This window comes from Eriocheir sinensis, chromosome 7 (genome assembly GCF_024679095.1).
Source record: "Eriocheir sinensis breed Jianghai 21 chromosome 7, ASM2467909v1, whole genome shotgun sequence".
NCBI lineage: Eukaryota > Metazoa > Arthropoda > Malacostraca > Decapoda > Varunidae > Eriocheir > Eriocheir sinensis.
Window position 1 is genome coordinate 18,454,091 of NC_066515.1, and position 27,703 is coordinate 18,481,793.

At 46.8% G+C, this 27,703-nt stretch overlaps 1 protein-coding gene and 1 long non-coding RNA gene across 3 annotated transcripts in view; one reads left to right on the forward strand and one right to left on the reverse strand.

Moving 5' to 3' along the window:
• Positions 1 to 27,703, forward strand: part of LOC126993889 (low-density lipoprotein receptor-related protein 4-like) — a 125,624-nt gene that overhangs the window by 75,409 nt on the left and 22,512 nt on the right. The window contains 10 exon segments of the mRNA XM_050853027.1: positions 20,236 to 20,419; positions 21,174 to 21,327; positions 22,755 to 22,869; positions 23,293 to 23,387; positions 23,924 to 24,105; positions 24,751 to 24,911; positions 25,353 to 25,502; positions 25,892 to 26,199; positions 26,713 to 26,874; positions 27,142 to 27,357. Coding sequence (XP_050708984.1) covers positions 20,236 to 20,419; positions 21,174 to 21,327; positions 22,755 to 22,869; positions 23,293 to 23,387; positions 23,924 to 24,105; positions 24,751 to 24,911; positions 25,353 to 25,502; positions 25,892 to 26,199; positions 26,713 to 26,874; positions 27,142 to 27,357 — 1,727 coding nt within the window.
• On the reverse strand, positions 9,708 to 12,137 carry LOC126993897 (uncharacterized). Of its 2 annotated transcripts, none has more exons than XR_007748440.1 (3): positions 12,087 to 12,137; positions 10,478 to 10,796; positions 9,708 to 9,840 (listed from the first exon to the last, which is right to left on the reverse strand). It is a non-coding gene; the product is annotated as an uncharacterized LOC126993897 (long non-coding RNA). The 2 variants fall into 2 exon arrangements; XR_007748436.1 differs by lacking the exon at positions 12,087 to 12,137 and adding an exon at positions 11,621 to 11,678.

The window sequence follows — 27,703 nt, forward strand, 5'->3', positions numbered from 1 at the left end:
GGATAAAGAAGAGAGCATCAAAAACAGAGAAGGAAAAAAAAAAGAGCGAAGGAAGTGAGTTGAAGAAAATTGAATACAAATAGAGTGAAAAAAAGGTTTAAGGAATTGATAGGTAGAAAGGGATTATGTACAGTGAGGAAGAAAAGATAAGACGGAGGAAAGGATAGGGAGAGGGAAATGGAGGATGAATGGAGGGGGTAGAAGGGGGGACTAAAATATACGGGTGTGAATGATTTGAGTTGCGTGAGGTGAGGTGAGGTGAGGTGAGGTGAGGTGAGGTGAGGTGAGGTGAGGTGAGGTAGAAAAGTAATGGCATGCTTTAGACAGAGACACAAAGGACGTTAGGAAAGCCGAGTGAAAGTGAGGTGAGGCGAGGTGGACGAGAAAGAAGTAAACGAGCCATGACTGAAGATGAAGGTGACCAGTAATGAATGAAAATGAGGTCAGGTTAGTTAAGGTGAGACCCAGTGAGCTAGTAGTGGCTGAAGATGAAGATGACTAGTAATGAAGTGAGGTCAGGTTAGTTAAGGTGAGGTCCAGTAAGCTAGTAATGGCTGAAGATGAAGGTGACTAGTAATGAAGTGAGGTCAGGTTAGTTAAGGTGAGGTCCAGTAAGCTAGTAGTGGCTGAAGATGAAGGTGACTAGTAATGAAAGTGAGGTCAGGTTAGGTACGATGTGGTCCAGTTAGCGAGTAATGGGTAAAGATGAAGGTGACTAGTACTGAATGAAAGTGAGGTCAGGTTAGTTAAGGTGAGGTCCAGTAAGCTTGTAATGTCTGAAGATGAAGATGACGATGATAAGGCATGAAAGTGGTCAGGTGAGGTGAGGTAAAGAAAAAGGGAATGATGAAGAATAAATGAGTGAAAGTGAGGTCAGGTTAGGTAAGGTTAGGTCAGGTCAGACACTTACCTGAGTCCGGCATGTCAGGTGGGGGGGTATTCTTAGCGTCGGTCATAAAGGCGTGACAGTCGGTGTACTTCTTGGAGCAGGCGTCGCCCTTCATGCCGTGACACGCCTCCGCCTCTGCAACACACGGCCACGGTACAGCGCACAAGTAACGAGGCGTGTACGGAAAACTCAAGCCCTGCATACCTGGCTGCATGAATCCCTGGACTTTTTTATGCTCTGTGTGGTTTCATGTACCGCCAAGCTCGCTGTAAATCCCTCCTGTGTGTGTGTGTGTGTGTGTGTGTGTGTGTGTGTGTGTGTGTGTGTGTGTGTGTAACTCACCACGGCCTGATCACGAGTTGGACTCGCTTTCGCCAGCAAGTACCCTCCCGACGTAAGCAAGTGCTCATTATCGTCGATCTCTGGGTACTGCCAGGACCTCACACACCACACACCCCATCTTCCTTGCTCAAGGGGGGGACAGTAACCACTCCTAGTCAACGGAAGGAATCCGGCCTGAGCGGGGCTCGAACCGCCGCCTGTTTGGCCGTGAAGCCTTGCAGCGCAGCGCTCTACCGATTGAGCTACCGGAGTGTGTGTGTGTGTGTGTGTGTGTGTGTGTGTGTGTGTGTGTGTGTGTGTGTGTGAGAGAGAGAGAGAGAGAGAGAGAGAGAGGTACATGGAGGTAGGTATATAGAGATAATGATAGGTAGATAGAGTTAGATAGGCATAGATAGATAGAGACAGAGAGAGATGGAGATAGTGATAGAAAAATATGTATATAGAGAAATTATTAGATAGCGAGAGGAGAAATGAATGGATAGGTAGAGAGATAGAGAAAAGTATAGATAGAGAGATAGAGGGAGGATAAATGGATAGATAGGTAGAGATAAAGTTATAAATATATATACAGATATATAAAGAGAGGAGATATGTAAATAGATATAGAGTGTTTTCATTACCTAGTCCACAAGCAAGCCACGCCCATTTCTAACTCAGGCTGCAAGTGACTGGTGAATACAAGAAAAGGTTAAATCTCATTGGCTGTCGCTGGGCTGAGTGGGTGGGGCTTATTACCGATGCTAGCGTGAACGGCGTACCTATACCTGTGGAAGCTGAAGCCCTACGCATTGGCACCTCAGTTCGCCTATCTGATAAGTTTCTGGGATTTTCATGGGCTGTTTTGTGACCCTACAGAGATTTACACGACCACTGCAGCTTCAACGGAAAAATCACTGGGACCCGATACGTTTAAGAATATGGACCTGTCACGCACCGTTGCCAGATTATCGTACTCAGAGCCTCGTATTTACCGGATTCTGAGCCGTAGCTATTGCCAAAAACACCAATAATTAACCATTTTAACGATAACTATACATGAAGGTAGTTATTGTGGTCGAGGAGCCAGTTTTGGGGTCGGAAATCGGCAAACAGGAGGCTGAGTACGACAATCTGGCAACGTTGGGTCACCTGTGCACCGTTCCCAGATTATCGTACTCAGCATAGTATTTACCGGTTTCTGACGCCTAACACTTGCCAAGAAACATCAGGATCTAACTCTTTTAACGGTAACTATAAATGAGTTTCGTTATTGGAGCCCAGAAGACAGTTTTTGGGTAGGAAGTCGGGAAATATAAGTGGCTGAGTACGACAATCTGGCACCGTTGGGTCACCTGTGTTACCTGAGGGGTGTCCAGCCGGCCCAGGACGCATCATGGTCGTACACTCCATCATGAAGTCCCTGCAGGCTGGTGGCATGGGCATCCCTTCGCCCATGGGTTCCGCCTCTGGCTCTGGCTCGGGGTAGGCCATATCGTGTCCCATCCCGTCGGGCAGCATGGACATCATCTCCTCCGGTCCCATCGTGCTGAGCATCCTGACGAAGCCCATCATCATCTCCCGACACTCGCTCACCATCTGCTGGCACTGCTCCATGTCCTCGTGCCCCTCACACACCACTGACCCTGTGTGCCCGGGGAGGGAGGGAAGAGATAGTTTGACAAGCCTTTCGTAGATGTTGTTGTGGGTACTTCCATGTGTAGCTTTATGAGCCGAGTGCGGAGGGAGGGGCTTTCGGGTCAGTTTAGTGTACGGTGGCTTCATGTACAGGTAGAAAGGTAAAAGGTTAGACAGGTAGATGAGCAGGTAATTAGTACAGTATAGGTACAGTATAGTATGGGGGCGGTGGGGGGTGGGGGGGCTTCGGGGTCAGTTAAGTGTACGAAGGTGTTGCACAGGTAGAAAGGTAAATGGTTAGACAGGTAGACAGGCAGGTAACTGGTATGATGGACAGGTGTAGGTCAAGTGAGTCTCGGCGCACCTTTGGGGGGCATGACGGGGGCGGCGCGTCCGGGGTACAGCTTGGCCACGCAGTCTGGCATGCGCGTCAGGCAGTCTGCGTGGTCCTGGACTGAGCAGATCACACTCACTGTGGGGGGGCGAGGAGGGGAGGGAGTCACCCGACATGACACTCTAAAGGGGGGACTGTGGCACTCTGAGGCCCTAAGAGACAGTTTTTTTTTTTTTCATTTATCGTTCTTTAGTTTATTTGAGCAAGACGAGGCACTATTATCACAAGAGGTGGACATGACACTCAGAGGATGAACTATGGCACTCTGAGGCACAAAGAGGCACACATGCTTACCAGGGGACACTTCCGGGGTGCCTTCCGCCGGGGTGAGGAGGGCGAGGCACTTCTGGTACATCTTGGTGCAGTTGGCGTCCCCTTCCTCACACACGTCAGCTGTTTGGGGGTGGGGGGGGATAGGAGGGAGATTTGCAGGGGCACGATAAAGAACAACTACTGCAGAACAACCAACGAACCCATCACCCTATCACCACTACTCCAGTTACCCCACCGCCACTACTCCTGCCATCATCATCACCACTACTCCAGTTACCCCACCGCCACTACTCCTGCCATCATCATCACCACTACTCCAGTTACCCCATCGCCACTACTCCTGCCATCATCATCACCACTACTCCAGTTACCCCATCGCCACTACTCCTGCCATCATCATCACCACTACTCCAGTTACCCCATCGCCACTACTCCTGCCATCATCATCACCACTACTCCAGTTACCTCATCGCCACTACTCCTGCCATCATCATCACCACTCTATCACAATATCATCACGATTTCCACTCAGCCTCCCCTCACCACCATCATCACCCCATCACCACTTCTCACAGCATTCCTCGCCTCACCACCACCATAAATTACCACTACGACCTCTACCATCGGATCACCACCAATACATCACTATTCCAACCACACCACCACCACCACCACCACTACAACCCCTCCCCCCCTCACCACCACGTACCCCTGGGATGGAAGTCCTGTCCGTTGTCCATGCCCAGGTCCAGCCAGTTCATGCAGTGTTTGGCCCGAGCGGTGCAGTTCCCCTCCTCCGGCTTGCCCTTACACAGGTGCATCACTGGGGCAGGTAGACAGGTAGAGGGTCACACAGGTAGAGAGCAGGTATAATGAATGTATAATGACAGATAGATACACAGAAAGGTAGAGAGGTAGACAGAAAGGTTGATAGGTAGATGGTCAGACAGAGAGGTAGAGAATGGGTATAATGTTACGTATAAGAAGGGTATAAGGTATGCATAATGAATTGAAGACAGACTAACACACACAAAGGTACAACTGTAGACAGACGTTAGATGGTCAGACAGGAAGGTAGGGGTGGATGGTAGACGGGCAGGTAATTGGTATGGCGAACAGGTGGAAGCACAGGTAGAGAGATAGAGGGATAGGTAGACAGGTGACTGGTATACTAAACAGGTAAAGTGACAGGTTAGAGCTAGATAGAAGGAAGCTAGGCAGGTGTGTGTGTAATAGATAGGTAGGTAGATAGTGTGTGTGTTTGTGTGTGTGTGTGTGTGTGTGTGTTACTCACCGTGTATCTTCTGGAACACCATGGGGAGGGAGGGCATGGAACAGTTCCCCTTTCCTTTCATGGACCCCCCTTCCATGTGTCCCATACCCTCCTCCATGGTTCCATCATCCATGCCCCACGACTCCATGGTGCAGTTCTCGCCCATCACCATGCCCCACGTGTCCTTCATGGAGTCCCCGGCCATGCCACCCTCGTGTTTCTTGTGGCTGCTTGGCATGCCCACCACCACCACCACCGCTGACACCGCCGCCATAACCACCAGGAACGCTTGCATCTGTAAGGAAGGAGGTGACGAGGGGTTAAGGGAAAGGTTTTAAGGTACCTTTCCTCCCTGCATTGCTGTTCAAGAGAGTTTACCTGCTCATATTGTGAGTAAAAGAGGAAGCAGTCAAGGGTAAAATGGAAAAGCCCGCAAAACTACTTGAAAAGTGACAGAGAACTCCAAAATAGTCTTCAGAAGCGTTTGGAAGGGTGTCTCGATACGCCCCTGTGGAAAGTGTTCCAAGTCATAGGAAGGTGGAAATACAGACGAAGGAATGGTTTAAATCAATAGACCCAATAGATTTTTCCGTGGTTCCAATATATGGTTCCAGTAGACTTTTCGGAATCGTTTGGAAAGGTGTCTTGATACGCCCCTGTGGAAAGTGTTCAAGTCATAGGAAGGTGGAAATAAAGACGAAGGAATAATTTAAATCAATAGACCCAATAGATTTTTCCGTGATTCCAATATATGGTTCCAATAGACTTTTCGGAATCATTTGAAAAGGTGTGTTGATACGCCTCTTTGGAAAGCGTTCAAGTCGTAGGAAGGTGAAATAGAGACGAAGGAGCGGTTTAAATCAAGACACGGAACATCAGTGTTATCTATTGCGGGAGAGAAAAGGTAAACATTATGCTAAAGAGATAGACAATATTGCACCTGGAAAATGATACTGTAAATGGGAATACCAATTTATATGAGGAACAGAAAACCCCGCCACACTTTGACAAAAGAAGAAGAAAAGAAGACAAAGACGAAGATGATGAAAGATGCAGAAGATTTTAAACATTTACTTTCCTCTGTTCTCTCTTAGTGTTCTTCCCAACTTTACCTTTAATAGAGAAACATAACTTTGACCTCTGGAGTATTGGAAGAGGCTGACCAAACGACGTGGACATGCACTGAACTTACTTATCATGTTCCGTAGAGGGCGCTGCATACACTGAACTAACTTATCGTGTTCCGTAGAGGGCGCTGCATTCACTGAACTATCCGGCAAATTTTAAGTGGCGGCTCTGACGTAGACAGCCCGCTAGACCCTGTTGCCACGTCTCCAACTGACCTAGCACACCATGCCTCTCACACCCTTCTCTCTCTCTCTCTCTCTCTCTCTCTCTCTCTCTCTCTCTCTCTCTCTCTCTCTCTCTCTCTCTGTGTGTGTGTGTGTGTGTGTGTGTGTGTGTGTGTGTGTGTGTGTGCACGCGAGAAAAGTGGGGGGTGCTCATTCGGGGAGTATGGTGCACGACAATGCAAAATAATAATAATAATAATCCTCTTTAAAAAAACCGCATCAAGACTCTTTACCTCTTGGGGTGGTGTGGAAATAAGGTCAAAGTATAATATTTTAATGTTCTTAGCCACCACTCCTTCCCCACTCCCTGGCCATCCCCAGCGGAACCTCACCATTCACCTGGATGACTCACATCAGAATTTGCTTGACGGCCCTGGCATTCCATGTACAGGTACAGTCTCCATATTTTATCATAATTATGCCATACGGCTGACATTGTATGGCAGACGGCAGACACACACCAAAAAATGGCAGAAATGCGATAATTACAGCAGGCAGAGCAACTGGCAACTGCGGTGTGTTGGGTTGACTTGAGCTGACAACGACGCGGTGGCAACGCTGCCAAGTGTTGTAGAAATTTCTTTGTATTCACTCACAGATAGAGAATCAATCATAAAAAAAACATATTTGTTTTTATACTCGAGTGAGAGAGAAAGAGAGAGACACGGGGAGAGAGAGAGAGAGAGAGAGAGAGAGAGAGAGAGAGAGAGAGAGGCACGGTACGCGAGGTCAGTTGGAGACATAGCACCAGTGTCTGGCGGGCTGTCTACGTCAGAGCCGCCACTTAAGATTTGCCGGACTTTAACTTACCGTGTTCCGTAGAGGGCGCTGCATACACTGAACTAACTTACCGTGTTCCGTAGAGGGCGCTGCAGTGGAGGAAGACTTAACAGGCAGACGAAGAAAGTATAAGTGATGGGATCTGGTAGTGCGTTGTCCCTTATATACTACTGATAATTCATTCTCCTCCCTCCCTCCTTCCTTCCCTCCCTCCCTCCCTCCCTGGTAATTTTCTTCCTTCAATTTCCTCCATCCAATTATCTCTTTTTGTATGTACTCAATGCGTTGTACCCTTTAGTAACCTTCCTCCTCCTCTTCCTCCTCCTTCTCTGCTCATGTATCTTCTCCACGCTACCTTTTTGCTGTTCTTCCTCTTCCTCCTCTTATTATCATTATTCTTTCCTGCATGTACTCTTTTTAACCTTCCTCTTTATTCTTCCTCTCTTTCCCCATACTTTTCTTCTTCCTCCTCTTTTTCCTCTTCTTATTGTTCTTCACTACTGTTCCCCTTTAAACCTTCCTCTTGTTTCTTCCTCTTGTTTCCTTCTTTCCTTCCTTCCCTCCCTCCCTTCTTTCTTCTTCCTCTGTCCTTCCTTCCCTCCATGCCCCACTTCCCTCCCTTCATCACTCCCATTGTACTCTTCTTCCCTTCCCTTCCCCTCCTCCTCCTCCTCCTCCTCCTCCCCCCCCCTTCCTCCCCCCCTCCTCTCCCTCCCCCCCTCCAGGCTACATAGTCATCAAGTCTGCCGGAAAATTTAAGGTTTCCAAACTGCACCGATTTTTTTTTTTTTTTTTTTTTTTTCACTTTTTGATTCGGAGGTTTTTTTTTATCTTTTATTTTGATTTATTATTTTTGGTTCCATCGTATTTCTTTTCTTTTTTTTCTAATGATGACTGTGAGAATGTATGAATGAAAGCAATACACACCCAAACCCACGCCCACCCACCACCCACACACACACACACACACACACACACACACACACACACACACACACACACACACACACACACACACACACACACACACACACACACACTCACACACACACACACACACACACATTATCCTTTGCAGTCAAGCTTCTGAAGGTCGCCGGTGACCAAATTATGAGAACAAATGCAGTCTGTGTGTGTGCGTGTGCGTGTGTGCGTGTGTGTTTGTAAGCGAGGAGAACCCACCAACCTACCTATCTGTATGTTTTTTCTTTGTTTATTTCTTCTTTTGTTTATTTATTAATTTATTTTATTTGTTTTATTACGATTCCCAGAACTCGGCAGAGGAGCAATTTACCTTTTTGTTTGATTTCTTACTTTTCCCATGACCTTTACCTTGATTCTCTCTTTCCCTTCCCATGGACGGATAATTTTAGGGCCGCGAAAGACTTTAAAAACTAACTCAAAAGATACACAAATACGAGGTGAAGAAGAGAAACAAGCAGACACAAACACAAACATAGAGGAGACGAATGAGATGAACAAGAGATAGATAAACAGTGCATGAATAAGAGTCGAGTCAAGGAAAGCGATGCAGACAATACAAAAAGGTGAAGAACGTGAGGTAGATGCAAATAAACGAAGAAGAGGGGCAAGGTAGATAGGTGTGTAATAGATAGGTAGGTAGATTGTGTGTGTGTGTGTGTGTGTGTGTGTGTGTGTGTGTGTGTGTGTGTGTGTTCTTCCCAACTTTACCTTTAATAGAGAAACATAACTTTGACCTCTGGAGTATTGAAAGAGGCTGACCAAACGACGTGGTCATACACTGAACTAACTAACACTAAGGAAGAAAAGTAGAAAGATGTTTAAAATTGCCTTACTGTTCTTCTAGTTTTTGTTCTTGTTCTTCTTCTAGTTCTTCATCTTTTCTTGTACTCGTCCTATGCCTTCCCTCATTTTTATGTCACCCTCTTCTCCCTCTTTCTCCCCCTTTCCTCAGTCACTCATTTCCTCCCTTCGTTCCTCTCTTCCTTACAGCACCCTATTTTCCTCTCTCTTCTCCCTTCTCCATTGCCTCTCCCTCTGTATTCCCGTCTTCCCTGCCAGTACGGAAGGAGGAGGTGAAGAGGAAAGGAGATGGAGAAGAGATAAGAGGAGTTTTTTTTTTTGTTTTTTTTTTTTACAGCAAAGGAGACCGTTCAAGGGCGTAAAGAAAAATATAAAAAAAAGTCCGCTTCTTACTGCTCCAGAATAGAGGTCAAAGGAGTGGCCAAAAAGAGAGGTCAATTTCGGGAGGAGAGGTGTCCTGGTACCCTCCTCTTGAAAGAGTTCAAGTCGTAGGCAGGAGGAAATACAGATGAAGGAAAATTGTTCCAGAGTTTATCAGCGTGAGGGATGAAAGAGTGAAGATGCTGGTTGACCCTTGCATAAGGGGTTTGGACAGTATAGGGATGAGCATGAGTAGAAAGTCGTGTGCAGCGGGGCCGCGGGAGGGGGGGAGGCATGCAGTTAGCAAGACACCTCGCCATCCAAAACTTGCCTCTCTTTTTGTTCTCTTCTTCTTCTTCTCTGTTTACAGGAGCAGCGTTTTGTATCTACTCATTGTGCTGTCTCTTTGTTCCTCCTCCTCCTCCTCCCCCTCCTCTTCCTTTTCTTATTATCATTACTCTGTCCTCTTTTTAACCTTCCTCTTCCTTCTTCCTTTGTCCCATTACTGCTCTTTTTTGTTGTTGTTTTTTGTCTTTGCCTTTGAGCTGTTTCCTATGCCGCAAAACCAACAAACAAACAAAGAAACAAAGAAGATTCGTAGGGAGCGTCAACAGGGCCGTTTGGGGTATTTGGGAAACACTCGAGGCTGATTGGTGGACTCTTTATTGGTGCAACAGGAAGGTGTGACGTCACGTGGGTGCAGCGAGCCAATGGGAGAAGGGATCAGGGTGTGGCGCTGTCTTGCCTCATGAAGAGTTAGTTGTCTGGAAGTCTGGATCTGTAACAATTAGAATGATGATAAATGATAAATGCTACTACCACTACTACTACTACTACTACTACTACTGCTACTACAACTACTATTACTACTACTGCTATTACTACTACAACAACTACTGCTATTACTACTACAACAACTACTATTACTACTACTACTACTACTACTACTACTACTACTACTACTACTACTACTATTACTACTACTACTACTGCTACTACAATGCAAGACCATCATCAGTGTGGCTCTAATCGTGTCGAGGGAGGGAAGGAAGGCGAGAGGGAGGAAGGTAGGGAGAGGAAGATGAACATAAGCAAACAGTGAGGGAAAAATGGAGGAATCAGGGAGGAGGGCAGGGAGCTAGGTAGGGAAGCTGACAGGGAGGAGGAGAGAGGATGGCAGGTTGGCAAGGAGAAAGATAGGTAGGGAAGACAGGGAGGGAGGGAAACACATAGGTAGGCAAGCAAGCAGATGGGTAGTCAGACAGACACACAGGTAGGTAGGCAGGGAGGAAGGGAAACAGACATATACGAAGGCAAGCAGAAAGATGTGTAGTGAGGGAAGGAGGGACGAAGGTAAGCAGGCGGACAGGTGGGTAGGCAGGCTGTAAGGAGCACATACCAGACACTCAGCTTACCTTCGTCTTACTTTCCAGCCCTGGCGCGGGCCCTGTCATTAGCGCGACCAAAAGGCGGACTGTCAGGAGGGGGGCCACCACGCTCGGTACCACTTTCGTTGCTCTCGCTATCACTGTCGCTCTCATCTTCATCACTTGGTTCTCCACTGTAATAATCTGGGTCTTGTTCATCACCTGGTTCTCCATTGTAATCATCTGGGTCTTGTTCATCACCTGGTTCTCCATTGTAATCATCTGGGTCTTGTTCCTGCGCCTCCACCACCACCGCCGCCACCACCAACGCCAGCAGGAGACACACGCCCCTCATTCTGGCCTGACACTTTGCGTGGGTAAAGGGAGGAGGGGAGTGTTATGCATCGCTCCGTGTGTCATGTTTCACCGGGAAGGTCCTGCAGGGAGGGCTGGAGCGTACTAGGCCGAAGCCTTCGAACACTAGGCTGACTAGGCCTGTTCTCCTAAACGTTTCGGCATCTCAAGTTCGCCTATTTGATAAGCCTCTCGTTGAGATTGCTCAGATTTCAAAAGACTGTTTCTGGTGCTGGTGATAGTTTTACCCGACTTAGGCACCATGGTCAGAAAAAAAGTAAAGCCGGTTAATCTCCGGGGCCATTACATGGGAAATAGTCGCAATGGGATGCCGAGACGTGTACGACTATGGCCTGTAGGCTGTTTGTGTGGCCCTTCCTGGGGCCACGTGGAGAGGGCCACACCTACTTATTGCAGCGCCTCGCTGGGTGGCACACTGAAGGGTCTTTAGGCAGTAGAGGAAGGGGAAGGCGAAATTTAGTCACAAGAAATATATATATATATATATATATATATATATATATATATATATATATATATATATATATATATATATATATATATATATATATATATATATATATATATATATATATATATATATATATATATATATATATATATATATATATATATATTTTTATAACGAAAGGGGAAAGTATTGATGTAAAGCAACTTTAGGGGGACACACACACACACACACACACACACACACACACACACACACACACACACACACACACACACACACACACACACACACACACACACACACACACTCGCACACACACACACACACACACACACACACACACACACACACACACATATACACACCAAGACGTGTAGAAAGAACCCAATGCCGTAATGTGTCTCCACTGAGGTGTCGGGGGGTCTTATATACTACTCTTTGTGACGCGCGGCTTACCGGGCTGCCTTGGTGTCACTTCGGCTTCCTGTCTAATGACCACCGTGACTAATCGCCGCTAGTAACGCACCAACACACCGGACGTGACGAAGGGAAAGTGGAGGCAGGGAGGGAAGGAGAGAAGCAAAGAGCGAGTAATAACTACAGACTGGTCAGGGAAATGGGCCTACAAGATCCGGGACGCTACACAACCTCATACTGCTGAACAGAGACCAGTGCCACGGACTGTTGAGGCGTGCAGCACTTCTGACAGGACAGCAGAATGCATCCACGAGAGGCTGGGAGTGCAGGAGAGATACAGACTCACACACTTAGCTAATTGGGAACTGGTGTGTATACACACACACACACACACACACACACACACACACTCACCAAGACGTGTATGTGTAGAAAGTACCGCAACGTTGGAGTGTTTGTCTCCCCTGAGGTGTCGGAGGATCTTATATCACCCCTCTTGGTTACGCGCGGCTTGCCGGGATCCTTGGTGTCCCTTCGGCTTCGTGTCTAATGACCACCGTGAAGACGAAATCTTATCGCCGCTAGTAACGCATCGACATACCGGACGTGACGAGGGGGAAAGGGAGGCAGGGAGGGAAGGAGAGAAGCAAGGAGGGAGTAATAACAGAGTGGTCAGGGAATTGGGCCTTCAAGATCCGGGACCCTACGCATACTCATACTGCTGAACAGACCAGTGCCACGGACTGCTGAGGCGTGCAACACGTCTGATAAAAAGGCAGAATGCCCTTATAAATTTCCAACTCAGGGCCACATCAATTTTCGATGTTTTGATCTTTACTAATAAGTTGTTTAGACCATTTTAGGGTATTTATTTTATAGAATTTGTGTCGCAAATGCTACAGCATCTGTTGATCATCCAGTATTAGCCCTTTCTGTTTCTTTCACCGAAAGTTACAAGACACGTTAAGTCCGCTGAGGGGAAGAGAGAGGCAGAGAGGCAGGATTTAAGGTACGGCAAAAGTCAGGTATGTATGGGGAAGCGTCCTTCATTACATCCTTTGCATGCAGAAGACAGACAAGTGGGCCAGCTTAACCCTCACCTTGACTACCCCTCCCTCCCCCCTCTCTAGCGTTACTTTCTCTCCGTTCCTGTATGTTTTGTGATTCTAGTTATAGTTTTACCCGACTTCTGCGCCGTGATCAGGGAAAAACACCCAAGAAAACTCGGTTAAACTTCTGTGGGGCCTTGGGAAATAGTCGTTATGAGCACGACACGTTTCAGAACCACAAGTAACGTATGAATCGGTTTTATCTTCTAACTTCAAGTTCTCAAGCGATCCAAGTCAGTTTGCTACCTCTTACATTCCGCCGCAATTTTGTATCTCGAGCCTTTGCCGATAGTTTTATGACCCTTCTGGTAGTTCGACCCTTTTTCTGTGCCATGAACCTAAAAAATACTCATTAGAACTCGATTGATCTCCTTTTCGGCCTTTGGAAGTAGTTGATGTGAGAGGCGGCAGCGACTGAGAATACCGACCAGGGCGATGCCTTGAGGGTCGTTCCGGAGAGGTAGACTGCTGAGATATTCTTGAACGCGAAGCAAGGGTGTAACATCACGGAACTATGCCTTTTTCCGGAATCTGTGGACCTTCCCTTCCAGTGCACTTGACCTTTGTGCTGTAGTTTGCTGGCCCAAATGGATCTCTCTTCTGGCGTCTAGTTCTTTTTTTCTTTCGTTGGAGCAGCGTATAGTGAACTTTTTATCGGCGTCCCAGACGCCGATCAACAGATTGTCCATCTTGGTGTTGTTGTTGTTCTCTTCAAGTTGTTTTCCGGCTTACCCATGAATTGTAGACATGACATTGTATGGTAATATTTGTTAGCCCTGATGAACCCTACAACATGGCATTATAAACAAAGTCAGCTTTTTTTTTTTTTTTTTTTTTTTTCGTCTTGACCTGTGACGCCGGTAGGCCTTCACAGTACGGCCTGATGGTCGGCCCCAGCCCGTTGTGGCGCAGGCAAGTGTTTATAGTGGCGCCATCTTTACTTTTCAGCATTTTCCATTTTAAACCCCTAGTTGCATAATATAAATTGTTGGGGGGGGGTTGGAGGGTCATGCGACGCCGATCTAGCACAGTTTGTGTACTATTAACACTTGTTTGTTTTTATTTTTTTATACCCTTGAGTTACCTCCATTGCTGTAAAAAAAGTGCAGACAATGTTCGAAGGTAAAAAAGACAGAGACACGCAGACGGTGTAAACAAAAGCCAAACAACCAAAACAGACTCGCACTCACACACCAAACGATCTATTCATGTGGGTTGGATATAAAACAAACATTAAAGTAACCAAAAGCCAAACAATCACAACAGACGCATCACACACTAAACAATCTCTACCAACATGGGTCGGACATCAAGCAAACATCGAAGGATCTGATTGGTGCATTCTTTATTTTTGGTACAGGGAATTGTGACGTCACGGTGCAGCTAGCCAATAGGAGAGGAGATGAGCAGAGCAGGTGTAGCAGGTGTGGGATAACGTTAGGGGACTCAAACAGTGATCCAGTGTGATTGTTCGTGTCTGGTCGGTATGGTTGGGCTTCCAAGACTCAGTTCTGCAGGGAGGGTTTCAGGAGGTTGGGTCAGGCGAGGCTGGGCTCGGATTCTTTAAATTTGATTCGGTTTGTATTGCGTTAGGTTGGATTGAGTTAGGCCAAGATGGGTTTCGTTAGATTGGGTCGGGTTAGTTTGAATTTGTTTGAGTTTGCATTCCGTTAGGTTGGGTTGGATGGAATTCGGACAAGATGGGTCGGGTTAGAATTTGGTTGAGTTGGGTTGGAGCGAGTTTGGTGAGGCTGGGTTTTGTTACGCTGGGTTAGATTTCCAAGGTGAACTAAGCCTCTGGTGAAAAGTAGCGGTACTTGCTGTCCGTCTAACCACTGAAAAGCCCGCCTTTGCCACCCAAGCCTAGCATAACTCCCACATCCAGACCCAGGTCCACATTACCACTTCCCTGCTTTCCGCTGTCATTGTTGTGCATTCTGGTGCTGTCATCTCCTCCGCTCATGTCATCCTCGTCCATCATGCCATCATCATCCTGCCGCTTGACCCTGCGCGGAGATCCCTCCACCTCCGCCACCGCCACCACCACCGCCGCCAGCAGGAGACACAAGCCCTTCATGATCGACACGGTGACTCTGCGGGAAGAGAACGATGAAGAGAACGTTTTAGCTTTCCCTTTTTTTTTTTTTAAGAGGGAAACATTTGCTGAAAACGAGGCTATACAAAATATGCATCCATGAAAGTAGTTTTGGACTTTTATAATGACAGACAGACAGACCAAAAGACAAAGGTAGGCAGACAGATACACACGGACATACAGACAGGCAGACATATAATGGACCGTATTGGCTATACAGGCAGCGCCACACGTGGCCACTCAGTGAACTGTCAAAGCAGTACTTTCCATAGAACTCAAGTTATATACTAGAGTGCGTCTGAGGCTGCCTCCACGATACAAGGCCTTGGTGCCGCCACCGCTCCAAGCGAACGACTGCATACACTTTACTCCTACCCGATTTCCTGACTCTACTATTTGACATGGAGAAAAACTGAAATCAGGTAGGAGTGAAGTGTGTGCAATTATCGGCTTGGGGCGACGGCGGCATCATGACCGTGTATCCTTGAGACAGCCTCAGACACATTCTAGTCTATAACTTGAACTCTATGGAAAATACAGCTTAGAGTTGAGTGGCCACATGTGGCGCTGCCTGGATAGCCAATACGGTCCATTAGACAAACAGAAAAACCTACACACACACACACACACACACACACACACACACACACACACACACACACACACACACACACACACACACACACACACACACACACACACACACACACACACGCACAAACACACACAACTCACCAGCACAAGAACACTGCAGGGACGATCGTTGGAGAAGTTTGTGCCTTCCCTGCGCCTCCATCTGTCTTATAAACAGTGTCTGGTGACGTGCTGTGGCTCGAGGTGATTTCAATAAAAAAATAATAATAATAATAATTTGCCTCACATGCTCTTGACGGAAGTACGATGTAAGGCTGTGGCAAGGAAGAGCGAAGGACTCCATTGCCAGGGCCTAATTTCTGCATGGCGTGGGGCGTTGCACGAAACGGCTTGCGTAAAAGGATGTATTCTGATGGACAAGTTTTATGCACGAAACGGCTTGCGTAAAAGGATGTATTCTGAAGGACAAGTTTTATGCGCTGTGGTGTCTGAGGTCGGCTGTCTCAGACGCTCCCGCCTCTCACATCAACTGTTTCCAAAGGCCCAGTAAGAGATTAATCGGGTTCTAATGAGTGTTATTCACCTTCAGGTACAGAAAAAGAGGCAACCTGCCACCAGACTCATAAAAGTACTCACGGAAAGACCCAAGACTCCAACGAAAGCCTTATCAAATGTTTGCTTGGGCGACGGAATGTTTTAAGAATGTAACCCAGACCGATGTGTTCTCTCTCTATGGCGACGCACGCACTGAGCGGCGCCGAAGAGACGGAGTGGTGCGCCGCGGCCATGCATAGCTTCCCCAAGTTAATGTTTTTCTCCGTCTCCTCGGCGCCGTTCAGTACGTGCGGCGCCATGAAGAGAGAACACAGCGATCTGGGTCACATTCTCAAGACATTTCGTCGCCCAAGCAAACATTTCATGTGACTCTCCTTTCCTTTCGTTTCGTTTCCAAAGTATAGGGATTTTTGTTGCTTTTTGTCCAAACTGTACAATTCTAAAGGCTTGCTATCCTTCCCCCTCCTTCTCCTTCTCCTCCTCCTCCTCCTCCTCCTCCTCCTCCTCCTCCTCCCTCATGTCTTCTTCATCTAGTTACTGCTTTCCTTCTGCCAGAGAAAACTAATGAAACTTTTCTTTACAGCGTTTTTGTTTGTCAGATTAGTTAAAGCCTCAGTCACACTGACTTTACGGCCTGATAACGACCACTCGGCCCCAAAATGCTGCGATTCAAACCACCACTTCTCGACCACGTAGATGGCCGAGCAGTCGTGTGACCGAACGGCTACCGGCGGTCGTCCAGTGTCCGTCCAGTGGGTGGCCGAACGGCGACCATGGGAAGATTCACACATTGACCTTACACTTGGAGCTCGGTAAAAATACCCACCAAGGACTGGTCGCCGATCCGGTACGCGTCCTGTCGCAATGCGGACGGCGATCTCCCGTAATGACCGGTCAAAAAAGATAATTAATGATGAGCCTCGGGGGAAGCTCATCTTTAGTGCATGACACACGTCACCAAACACATGCACATCACTCACTCTAGGAACGCCATTCACTGTAACAGATAGCAAAGGAAATAAAAATAAAAGGAGAAGAAAAAGGAGAGGATGGAAAAAGACGAGGAGTGGGAGGAGGAGGAAGAGGAGAAGCAGCTCGCACAACTCGCCATGTGGTGGGAGGCCGGGCGCCGACCACGGCCAATGACCGATGCAAAATGGACGGCGAACATCAGCGACCACCTACTATCTGACGACAACCGCACGGCGTCCGCTTGCCATCCGGTCGCTGTTCACCAATTAACGGTCATATGTCGGCCACCGGTGGCAGTCTGCTTGCCGTCCAGACGCAGTTCATTCGGCCACCAGACGGCAATCTTTTTACGACCGGCAGACGCCTGAGAGGTCGGCCGGAGGTCTTGGTGCAGCACCAAAAACCTCCAGTCGACTCTTTCGGTCGTACGCCGGACGGAGACACATGACGATCGCACGCACGACCATGTGCGACCTCCTGCGACCTACAGGTCGCGGGAGATCGTTATTAGGTCGTAAAAGCAGTGTGGCTGCATGGGGCTTAAATTCAAATTGCTTGCCCCCTCCCCTCCCTTCTCCTCTCTTCATTTCTTTTTTCCCTCCTTCTATCAAGACTCCGAGGCAATGTTGGACAGTCATAATTTTGATAATGTTAAAAAAGAAAGAGGAAATGGTGTGTGTGTGTGTGTGTGTGTGTGTGTGTGTGTGTGTGTGTGTGTTAAAGTGTTATGTATTAGACTCGTCCTTGACTATTGGCACCAAGGAAATAGCAAGCGAGGGAGGGGGGAAGTGAAGGAAGGTAAGGATTAAGAAGGGAGGGAAGGGAGGAGGAAAGAAGGTAAGTAGAACGATTGAGGCCTGATCTATGCATGCGTGAGGCTCTGCACGAAACGACTTCCTTAGATTTGTTGTTTTTTGAAGGTCCGTGTTGCTGTGCTGCCTCCCTCCGCGGCAACAGTGCGTGCAGAAGCATGAGACGAGTGATTGGGCAATTTTTGCGATTTTTGGAGGGCTTGACTATGACGTATAGAGGGCAGACACCTTTTTTTTCTACGGGTGACACGTGGATACTTTTGTCTGGAGTTATAGATATAGGTAGAGAGACCTTAATTGATAGATAGATAGAGAGTAGTTAGATGCAGATAGATAGATGAATAGATAGTGAATGATATGTATATGGAGAGAGAGAGAGAGATTGGTCCGACTATTACTTATACACTGTTTTCAGAAGTTATAGATAGATGGATGGATTGATAGATGGCTAGGTAGATTGGTCATTTCAGTCTCGTTAAGGTTGACGTGAAGGGTGCACCAAATCCAGTAGAATTAGGAGGTCCCGCCACCTGGGTTGCGGAGTGTCCTGTAGGACGTAGCTATGGTGCTGCCGCCACGGGACGCGGCGGGCCCCGCCCATCTGAGAGGTAGGCCCTGGCCCATCAGTTTGGTCTGGGACTCTGGGTCGTCAGTGTCAAGCGGGCATGCGCCGAGGTCAGAGCTCCCGCCCACCGTTCTCTGCGTGGTGAGGGAGGTCACGTGGCACGGTTAGAAACTCCCGAGATTGTTAGAAAGCCTTCCCGCTGTGCCGTGAGTGGATGCAGGACTGTTCTTACCATTACTCTTGCTCCCACCACAACTGTTGGTTGTTATGTATGGCTTTATTATGATTTACTATTTTCATTATTACTATAATATTAATAATAATAATAATAATAATTATTATTATTATTATTGTTATTATTATTATTATTATTATTATTATTATTATTATTATTGTCATTATTATTATTATCATTATTATTATTATTATTATTATTATTATTATTATTATTATTATTATTGTTATTATAATTAATATTAATATCATTATCATTGTTGTTATTATTACTATAATCATTAGTATTATCAGTATTATTATCATTATTATTATTTCATTATTATTATTTTTCTATTACCGTACTGCTATAATGATAATTATAAATAAATAAATAAATAATTCTTATAATAGAAATAGTATTCTCACATTCTGTGTGTGTGTGTATGTGTGTGTGTGTGTGTGTGTGTGTGTGTGTGTGTGTGTGTGTGTATTGTTTGTCGTCACAGCAGAGTCCCCACATTGTGTTCTCGTCCGGGCGTCACGTTCACCTTTGTTGCGATCCTCAGACATAAAAAAATAATCCATAAAAAGAATATTCAGTGTTACCCCCCAAACATTATTATTATTATTATTATTATTATTATTATTATTATTATTATTATTATTATTATTGTTGTTATTTTATTATTATTATTATTATTATTATTATTATTATTATTATTATTATTATTATTATTATTATTATTATTATTATTATTATTATTATTATTATTATTATTATTATTATTATTATTATTATTATTATTATTATTATTATTAGTATTATCATTATTATTATTATTATTATTATTATTATTATTATTATTATTATTATTATTATTATTATTATTATTATTATTATTACTATTATTTTTATCATTATTACCATTATTGTTTGACTATTTTCTACTTGTTTTTTTTTTGCTTGTGTATCTATTTTGACTATTATTTATTGTTTATATATTTTTTTTATTATTTGGCTCTTTTTTTATGAATGTTATTCTACAATGGTATCTTTCGCTAAACAGAAACGGCAGCAACCAGCATTTTTCAGACCTAGTTTTAGCTTTCTCATCCCTGTACAAGTTTACTTCTGTGTAGAGATAGTTAATGTGTGGCAGGGGAGGGAGGGAGGGGGGTTGAATAAGGGTCAGGGTGCGCCATCCCCCTCCACCCACACATGATGACAACACAGCCTCATTAACTCTACCTTGGGAGGCAATGATTATGTCACCTGTCCACGGATGTACAACCTCGTAACACTCTTGTGAAGAGCTTCGATCCTCTGTTGATTACATGGTGAGGCAGAGAGAGTGATAGAGAGGATTTCGTCTTGCTCGTCAGTGGAGAGACAGAGTGATAGATAGACAAAGTTAAAGAGAGAGAGAGAGAGAGAACCATTCATCATTGCTGTAGTAGTGTTTAGTCTCGCTCGCCCATGGGCAAACAGAGAAACAAAGAGAGAGAGAGAGAGAGAGACGTTTCCTCAGTTGTCACGGTAAATCACCTTTGTAGTAACTCATTTTCCCCGTCTATGGATGAACAGAGAGACAGACAGAGAGTTACTTCATTTAATCACTACCCCCATCTTCCTTCCCTCCGTCAGGTGCGAGGACGTGGACGAGTGTTCGGTGTTCAGGCCGTGCTCGCAGGCGTGTGAGAACTTGCCGGGGAGCTTCAACTGTTCCTGCATCGCCGGCTACTTCATGCTGCGGCCCGACCACCTCACCTGCAAGGCCTCCCAGCCCCCCGCCTACCTTATCTTCTCCAACCGAGCTGAGATTAGACTGGTGGGTCATAACTCCTTTCACATGCCCGTCTAGACTCCTCAGATCAATATCAATACTGTCCTCACTTCTTGATATCACACTACGACGTCCTTGGAGCTTTCCAGACTCCTCAGATTGCTATAAATAATGTTCTTAATTCTGTATATCATTCTTCATCATCCTAGCAGCTTGAATCCTTCCTAATGTGCCTCAAGCCCCCTTAAAATCGGCTCCTGTCAGTCATATGCACACAACTCATTAACACACTTCCATCCGCCCTTGACCTTCCAGCACCATCTCTCAGCCTCCTAACACCCTCTAACACCCTCTTAATTAACACACTTCCATCCTCCCTTGACCTTCCAACACCATCACTCAGCCTCCTAACACCCTCTAACACCCTCTTAATCAACACACTTCCATCCGCCCTTGACCTTCCAACACCATCACCCAGCCTCCTAACACCCTCTAACACCCTCTTAATCAACACACTTCCATCCTCCCTTGACCTTCCAACACCATCACCCAGCCTCCTAACACCCTCTTAACACACTTCCATCCTCCCTTGACCTTCCAGCACCATCACCCAGCCTCCTAACCCCCTCTAACACACTCTTAACACATTTCCATCCTCCCTTGACCTTCCAACACCATCACTCAGTCTCCTAACCCCCTCTAACACCCTCTTCTATCCTCCCTTGACCTTCCAGCACCATCACTCAGCCTCCTAACCCCCTCTAACACCCTCTTACCCTCATCCCACTCTCCCTCACAGATCAGCCTGAACCGTTCCAACTACTCCAGCATCGCCCAGGGGCTGCAAAACGCCATCTCCATCGACTACCACTATGAACGCCGCCTCATCTACTGGTCCGATGTCACCCTGGACGTCATCATGAGGGCTTATATGAATGGCACGGGGGAAAAAGGTAACGGTGAGGAAGGGAGGTAATGTGATAGGGGAAGGATGACATGGGAAGGTTAGACAGACAGCAGGAAAGGTATTGTTGAAAGGGGCAAGTGAGGGAAAAGTGGACACATAAAAATCAGGTGAGAAAGATAATGGTAAAAGAGAAAGGAGAAAGGAGAGATGACAGATAATGGGGAAAGACAGAGGAGAGGGTAGGAAGAAGCAGGTAAGGAGGGAAGATGAAGAGCAGGAGGACAGGTAACTTAGCTAATTGGTCTGCTTTGTTTTATAGTGGAATATGCTGAGGATTTTTTTTTTCTTTTTTTTAGCTCTACGCATTTTGCCTTTGTCATGTAATGTTCTGTGTTGCCTAAAGCTTTGGTGTCTCAAGGTTATCTCTCTCTCTCTCTCTCTCTCTCTCTCTCTCTCTCTCTCTCTCTCTCTCTCTCTCTCTCTCTCTCTCTCTCTCTCTCTCTCTCTCTCTCTCTCTGTCTATCTATATATCTCTATCTGTCTGTCCATCTGAATTGTCATGTTCCTTCCTCCCCTTCTCTCTGACCTTCACAAACAATGCTTCCTCTCTATCTCTCCCTCCCTCCCTCTCTCTACCTCCCTTCCGCTTTCCCCCCCTCCCTTCACCAATCACTCATTCAGTCCCCCCTTCCATTCCTTCATTTTCCCACATGCTTCCTCCTCTCTTTGGTTCTCCTTCACTTGTATCCTCCACATGGTCTTCCACTTCCTCTCCCCTCCACCCCTCCTTCCTTCATCCCCGCACACTTTCCTTTCATTCCTATGTTAATACCTTTTTTCCTCCTTCTCCTCCTCCTCTGCTCCCTCAATGCTCTTCTCAGTCCTTTATACTGTAGTGACCTTCTAAATCTTCCCGTTTTCTTCACCTTCATTTCTTGTCTGCACTACCACGTCCCCTTCCTCCTGAATACCATCTTTATTTATATCTCTTTGTCCTCTTTATCCTTATCTTCGGTTTCCCCACTTCTCAATCTTAATCATTCTCCTTGATCCCCTTATTCTGCTTAAACCTCTTCATTACCACCCCGATTCCCCACTTAATCCCTAATCCTCTTCCTCTTCTGGGTTATCCTACTCTGATTCTTCTTGTTACTCCTTGCCGACCCTCACACTCCTGTTATTTTCTTCTCGCCCCTCCTTCCCCTTCATGATCCTCCTCTTCTTTTATCCTCTCACTCTTATTTTATCTGTTTCTTCTTCAAGCTCTCTGCCTCTCCTCTTTATCCTCCTTCTCTCTTTCTCTTTGATCTTTCCACTTCGATTCTCTTCTCTCTCGAATACCCCTTCTTCTCCTTCTCCTCCCTTCACACACACCCAATCACCCCATTAACACAACAAGAATATTCATCATCATTATCACTATTATTTTTTCTACTATTGTTCGCTCTTGACCCCCGCCACCGCCTCCCTCAGCAATCGTGCGGTGGGGCCTACGCATGCCCAGCGGCGTCTCGGTGGACTGGATCAACGACCACGTGTATTGGCTCGACGGCATCACCATGAGGATCGAAGTCGCTAATCTGGACGGGTGAGTAGCGTTGGTTGAAGAGGGCTTGATCCTTTTGTTAGGTGTTCCTGGAGTGTGAATTGACTGTGGTATAAGAAGAGGATATTACATTAAAAGACTTTCCTTACTGGGTTGTAGGAAAGAGGTCATGATTCTTTTGTTTTGATGCTCCTAAAAGTGTATTAAGTGTTGGGCGTATTTTGTAAGAGGTCTTGACCCTTTTGTATCTAAGTTACTGAAGTGTATAAAGAGTCACATAGGTTTTGTAATAAGTTCTGTAGACATATCTCATTGGATTGTTTCTTTAAAATGTCACTTTATGTGTGTGTGTGTGTGTGTGTGTGTGTGTGTGTGTTGATATGGCTGAAGTGAAAAAAAAAGAGTCATATTTTGCAAGAGATTTGATAGACACAAGAATAAGGTCACCACCCCTTCCCTCGCCAGGTCCTCCCGCCGGCCGCTCATCTGGACCAACCTGCAGAAGCCCCGCGGCCTGCTGGTGCACCCCCACAAGAATCTCCTCATCTGGACCGACTGGGGTGAGTTGACATGTGCTGACGAGGGGGTAAAGGAGGAAAGTTTTATAGGGGGACTGAAGAATTGAGGAAAGAGGGGAGAGGAAGGAGAAAAGGAAGGGAAAGGGTGAGGGGATCAGGTGGATGCAAGGGGATGGAGTAGGTGAGGGGGGTTGAAGAAAGAGAGGAAAGGAAGGAGAATGAAGGGAAAGGGCAAGGGATCAGGACGCGAGGGGATGGAGTAGGTGAGGGGGATTGAAGGATTGAAGAAAGAGGGGAAAGGGAGGGAAAAGGTGAGGGGATCAGGTGGATGCAAGGGGATGGAGTAGGTGGGGGGGATTGAAAGATTGAGGAAAGAGGGGACAGGAAGGGGAATGAAGGAAGGGGGAGTGAGTAGATGAGAAGGCAGGGAAGCAGTGATTAGCAGGCCTTTTTGTTCTCATTTACTTATGCTCATGTGCTGCCTCCTTTGCTGTAAAAATAAAAGAAGAAAAAGCAGACTCCATCAATCTTCAGTGGAGGTTCTATTATCATCTTGACCTTCTTTGCCCCCCTGACAGGCTCCAACCCACGGATAGAACGAGCCTTCCTGGATGGGTCGGGGCGGCAGGTGGTGATCGGCGAGGGTCTGCACTGGCCCAACGGCATCACCATCGACTACCCGACGGAGACGCTGTACTGGGTGGACGCCAAGGAGCATGTGATTGAGGCGGTGCACACTGACGGCAGCAACAGGAGAATGGTGCGTTGGGGGGTTACTCTTTTGTTTCGTCAGGCTGTTGGAAGTGTTTACAGGTGTACCATTGTTGTACCCTTCTGTTCAGTCTAGCCCAGTCACTCAGTCAATCAGTCAGTCTAGTCCAGCCCAGTTTAGTCCAGTGTTTGTAGTTGTACAGTTGTTATACCCTTGTTGTACCCTTCTGTTCAGTCTAGTCCAGTCAGTCAGTCACTCAGTCAGTCAGTCTAGTCCAGCCCAGTTTAGTCCAGTGTTTGTAGTTGTACAGTTGTTATACCATTGTTGTACCCTTCTGTTCAGTTTAGTCCAGTCAGTCAGTCAGTCAGTCACTCAGTCAGTCAGTCTAGTCCAGCCCAGTGTAGTCCAGTGTTTGTAATTGTACACTTGTTATACCCTTGTTGTACCCTTCTGTTCAGTTTAGTCCAGTCAGTCAGTCAGTCAGTCAGTCAGTCAATTAGTCAGTCAGTCAGTCAGTCAGTCAATTAGTCAGTCAGTCAGTCAATTAGTCAGTCAGTCAGTCAGTCAATTAGTCAGTCAGTCAGTCAGTCAATTAGTCAGTCAGTCAGTTAGTCAGTGAGTCATCCTTCACACACCCTCACACGCTCCCCCATCACACCCTTACACTCCCCCATCACCCCCTCACCCCCACAGATCCTGGAGGGGCTGCGTCACCCCTTCGCCATTACCATCTTCGAGGACACACTCTACTGGACAGACTGGATCACGCGCTCCATCGAGAAGGTGGACAAGAGGAACGGCCAGGGCCATTCCACGCTGCAGGGCCGCCTCTCCTTCCCCATGGACATACGCAGGTGTGGTGGGCTGCTCTCCTCATGCTCTGCCTCCATCTCAGAGTGCTGCTGTACTTCCTATCTCTCTCATTTCACTTGTACTTTTAATTATATTTCACTCACCTTTTTTTTTTCATTTATATTTCACTTATGTTTTGCTTATTTCTCACTTTAACTTACTTTTCACTTCAGTTTCATTTATTTTTACTTACTTTTACTTACATTTCACTTGTTTCACATATTTTTCACTTACTTTTACTTACTTTTCACTTATATTTCACTTATTTTTCACTTCTATTTAAATACATTTCATATATTTTTTAACCTCCTTTTCTTAATGTGTCCTGGTAGTTCATCCTCTGTTTCCATTCATCCACTCAAACTCTTGCTAAATGCACTGATTTCCCTTATTTTATTTCTCACTTCATCCATTTTCTAACCGCCCTGCTCCTCCTCCGCCAGCCTGCACCCAACCCGCCAGCCCGGTATCCTGCAGTCCGAGAGGCATGGCTGCAGCTTGAGGAATGGCGACTGCTCCCACCTGTGCCTCTCCTCCAGGGACTCCTACTCCTGCTACTGTCCCCACGGCCTCATTCTCCTCCCAGACCACAGGTAGGCGTGCACACAGACAGACAGACAAACACACACAGACAGGGCACAGGGAGGTAGGCACACACATAAACACAAACAGACAGGCTAGAGAGATAGGCAGGCACATAGACAGACAAGTTTTCATATGAGCAAGTGCTTCTGTCCTGCCTACAATTGCAGGGGGTGAGTTGACGTGTGTTGATGAGGGGGTAAAGGAAGAACGTTTTAGAGGGGGACTGAAGAATTGAGGAAAGAGGGGAGAGGAAGGAGAATGAAGGAAGGGAAAGGGCGAGGGATCAGGACGCAAGGGGAATGGAGAAGGTGAGGGGGACACGGCACCACACCCCACCACACGACACCACACAACACCCCACACCACACCACTCAACAGCATGCATTACCCCCCACAGGACCTGCAGTGAGCGACCGGACCGAACGCTAATCTTTGCCCAGCGGAAGAACCTGCGGATGATCTCACTGCAGGACATCCTGGAGACCAACACCTCCACCTCCTCCCTTTCCTCCTCCACCAACACCTCTGATATGGCCCAGATGAGGATAGACACGGTGGTCCCAGTGAACAATGTACAGGCACCTGTGGCTCTAGATCCCTACACTGAGGAGGACATGATCTTCTGGACGGACATCAAGGCCAAGACCATCAGCCGGGCACACCTCAACGGCTCCCGCCACATCACCGTCGTGCGGGATGGCCTGGGTGAGTGTGTGTGTGTGTGTGTGTGTGCGTGCGTGCATGTGTGTGTGTGTGTGTGTGTGTGTGTGTGACTGGCCAGCCTGCAGTGTGTTATATGTCTTGTTTCATGGAAGAGTGTGATCAGGGTTTTCAATGACCAGGGTGTGTGTGTGTGTGTGTGTGTGTGTGTGTGTGTGTGTGTGTGTGTGTGTGTGTGTGTGTGTGACTGGCCGGCCTGCAGTGTGTTATATGTCTTGTTTCATGGAAGAGTGTGATCAGGGTTTTCAATGACCTGGGTTAGTGAGTGTGCCTGGCCGACATGCTGTGTTATATATGTCCCTATTGAACCGTTTTTTCTTTAGCATGTACTGAAATTAACCCCTTTTTTAGCCTCTCATTCTTTTTTTCTTTTGTATGAACAGTGTCTAGTGGACTTTTTGTTGTCTTTGCTTTTTGCCCTTGAGTTTCCTCCCTTGCTGCAAAAAAAAAAAATCTCCACCTTCCCCTGACCCTCTGACTCACCAGCACTCCCCACAGAGATGCCGGCCGGTGTGGCGGTGGACTGGGTGGGCCACAAGCTGTACTGGACGGACGGCGGCACCAGTCGTATTGAGGTGGCCAATCTTGAAGGGTCCATGCGCTGCCTCCTCATCTGGCGCAGCCTGGACAAACCTCGGGACATTGTGGTGGACCCAAGAGGTGAGGAGGAGGTGGGGGAGAGAGAGAGAGAGAGAGGGAGGGATGTGTGTATGTGTATGTGTGTGTGTGTGTGTGTCTGTGTCTGTGTCTGTGTGTGTATGTGTGTGTGTGTGTGTCTGTGGATGCTGCTACTGCTGCAACCACCATTATCAATCTCTGTCTTCTTCTTCTTCTTCTTTTTCTTCACCTGCTACTACCTGCTACAACCACCACTACTAACACTGCATCTATTACACATCTGCTGAAAAACAAAAACACCCTCTACAGCTCGCCTCATGTTCTGGACCGACTGGGGGAAGCGCGCCAAGATAGAACGCGCTGGCATGGATGGGGAGGCGCGGCGAGTCTTGGTGGACACAAACCTGAAGTGGCCCAATGGACTGGCCATCGATCACGCCCGGCAGCTCCTGTACTGGCTGGACGCATCTACCAAGTCTATTGAGATGGCGGCCTTGGATGGCAGCCAGAGGAAGGCGCTCATATGTAGGTGATATGAGGTGGTGCGGGAGGGAAGGAAGGAGGGATTGAGGGTGGGTGAGGTAGGGCTGGGAGGGAGTTGGAGGGAAAAGGGTTGGTGAGGGAGGACAGGGAAGAGGGAGTGGAGAGAAGGAAGGGAGAACTGAGGGAGAAAAGAGGAAAAAATAATGTAGTGATCTGGGGGTTGTGATGGAGGGAGGAGGGAGGGAAGGCAGGAGGGAGGACTGAAGGAAAGCAGAGAAAGAAAAGAAATAAGTGTACTCTATATATTGGTACAAAGAAAAAAAGGAGATAAAGAAGGGGAGATGAGTACATAGAGAGAGAACAAAAAACAAAGATCCTGATTCCTAGC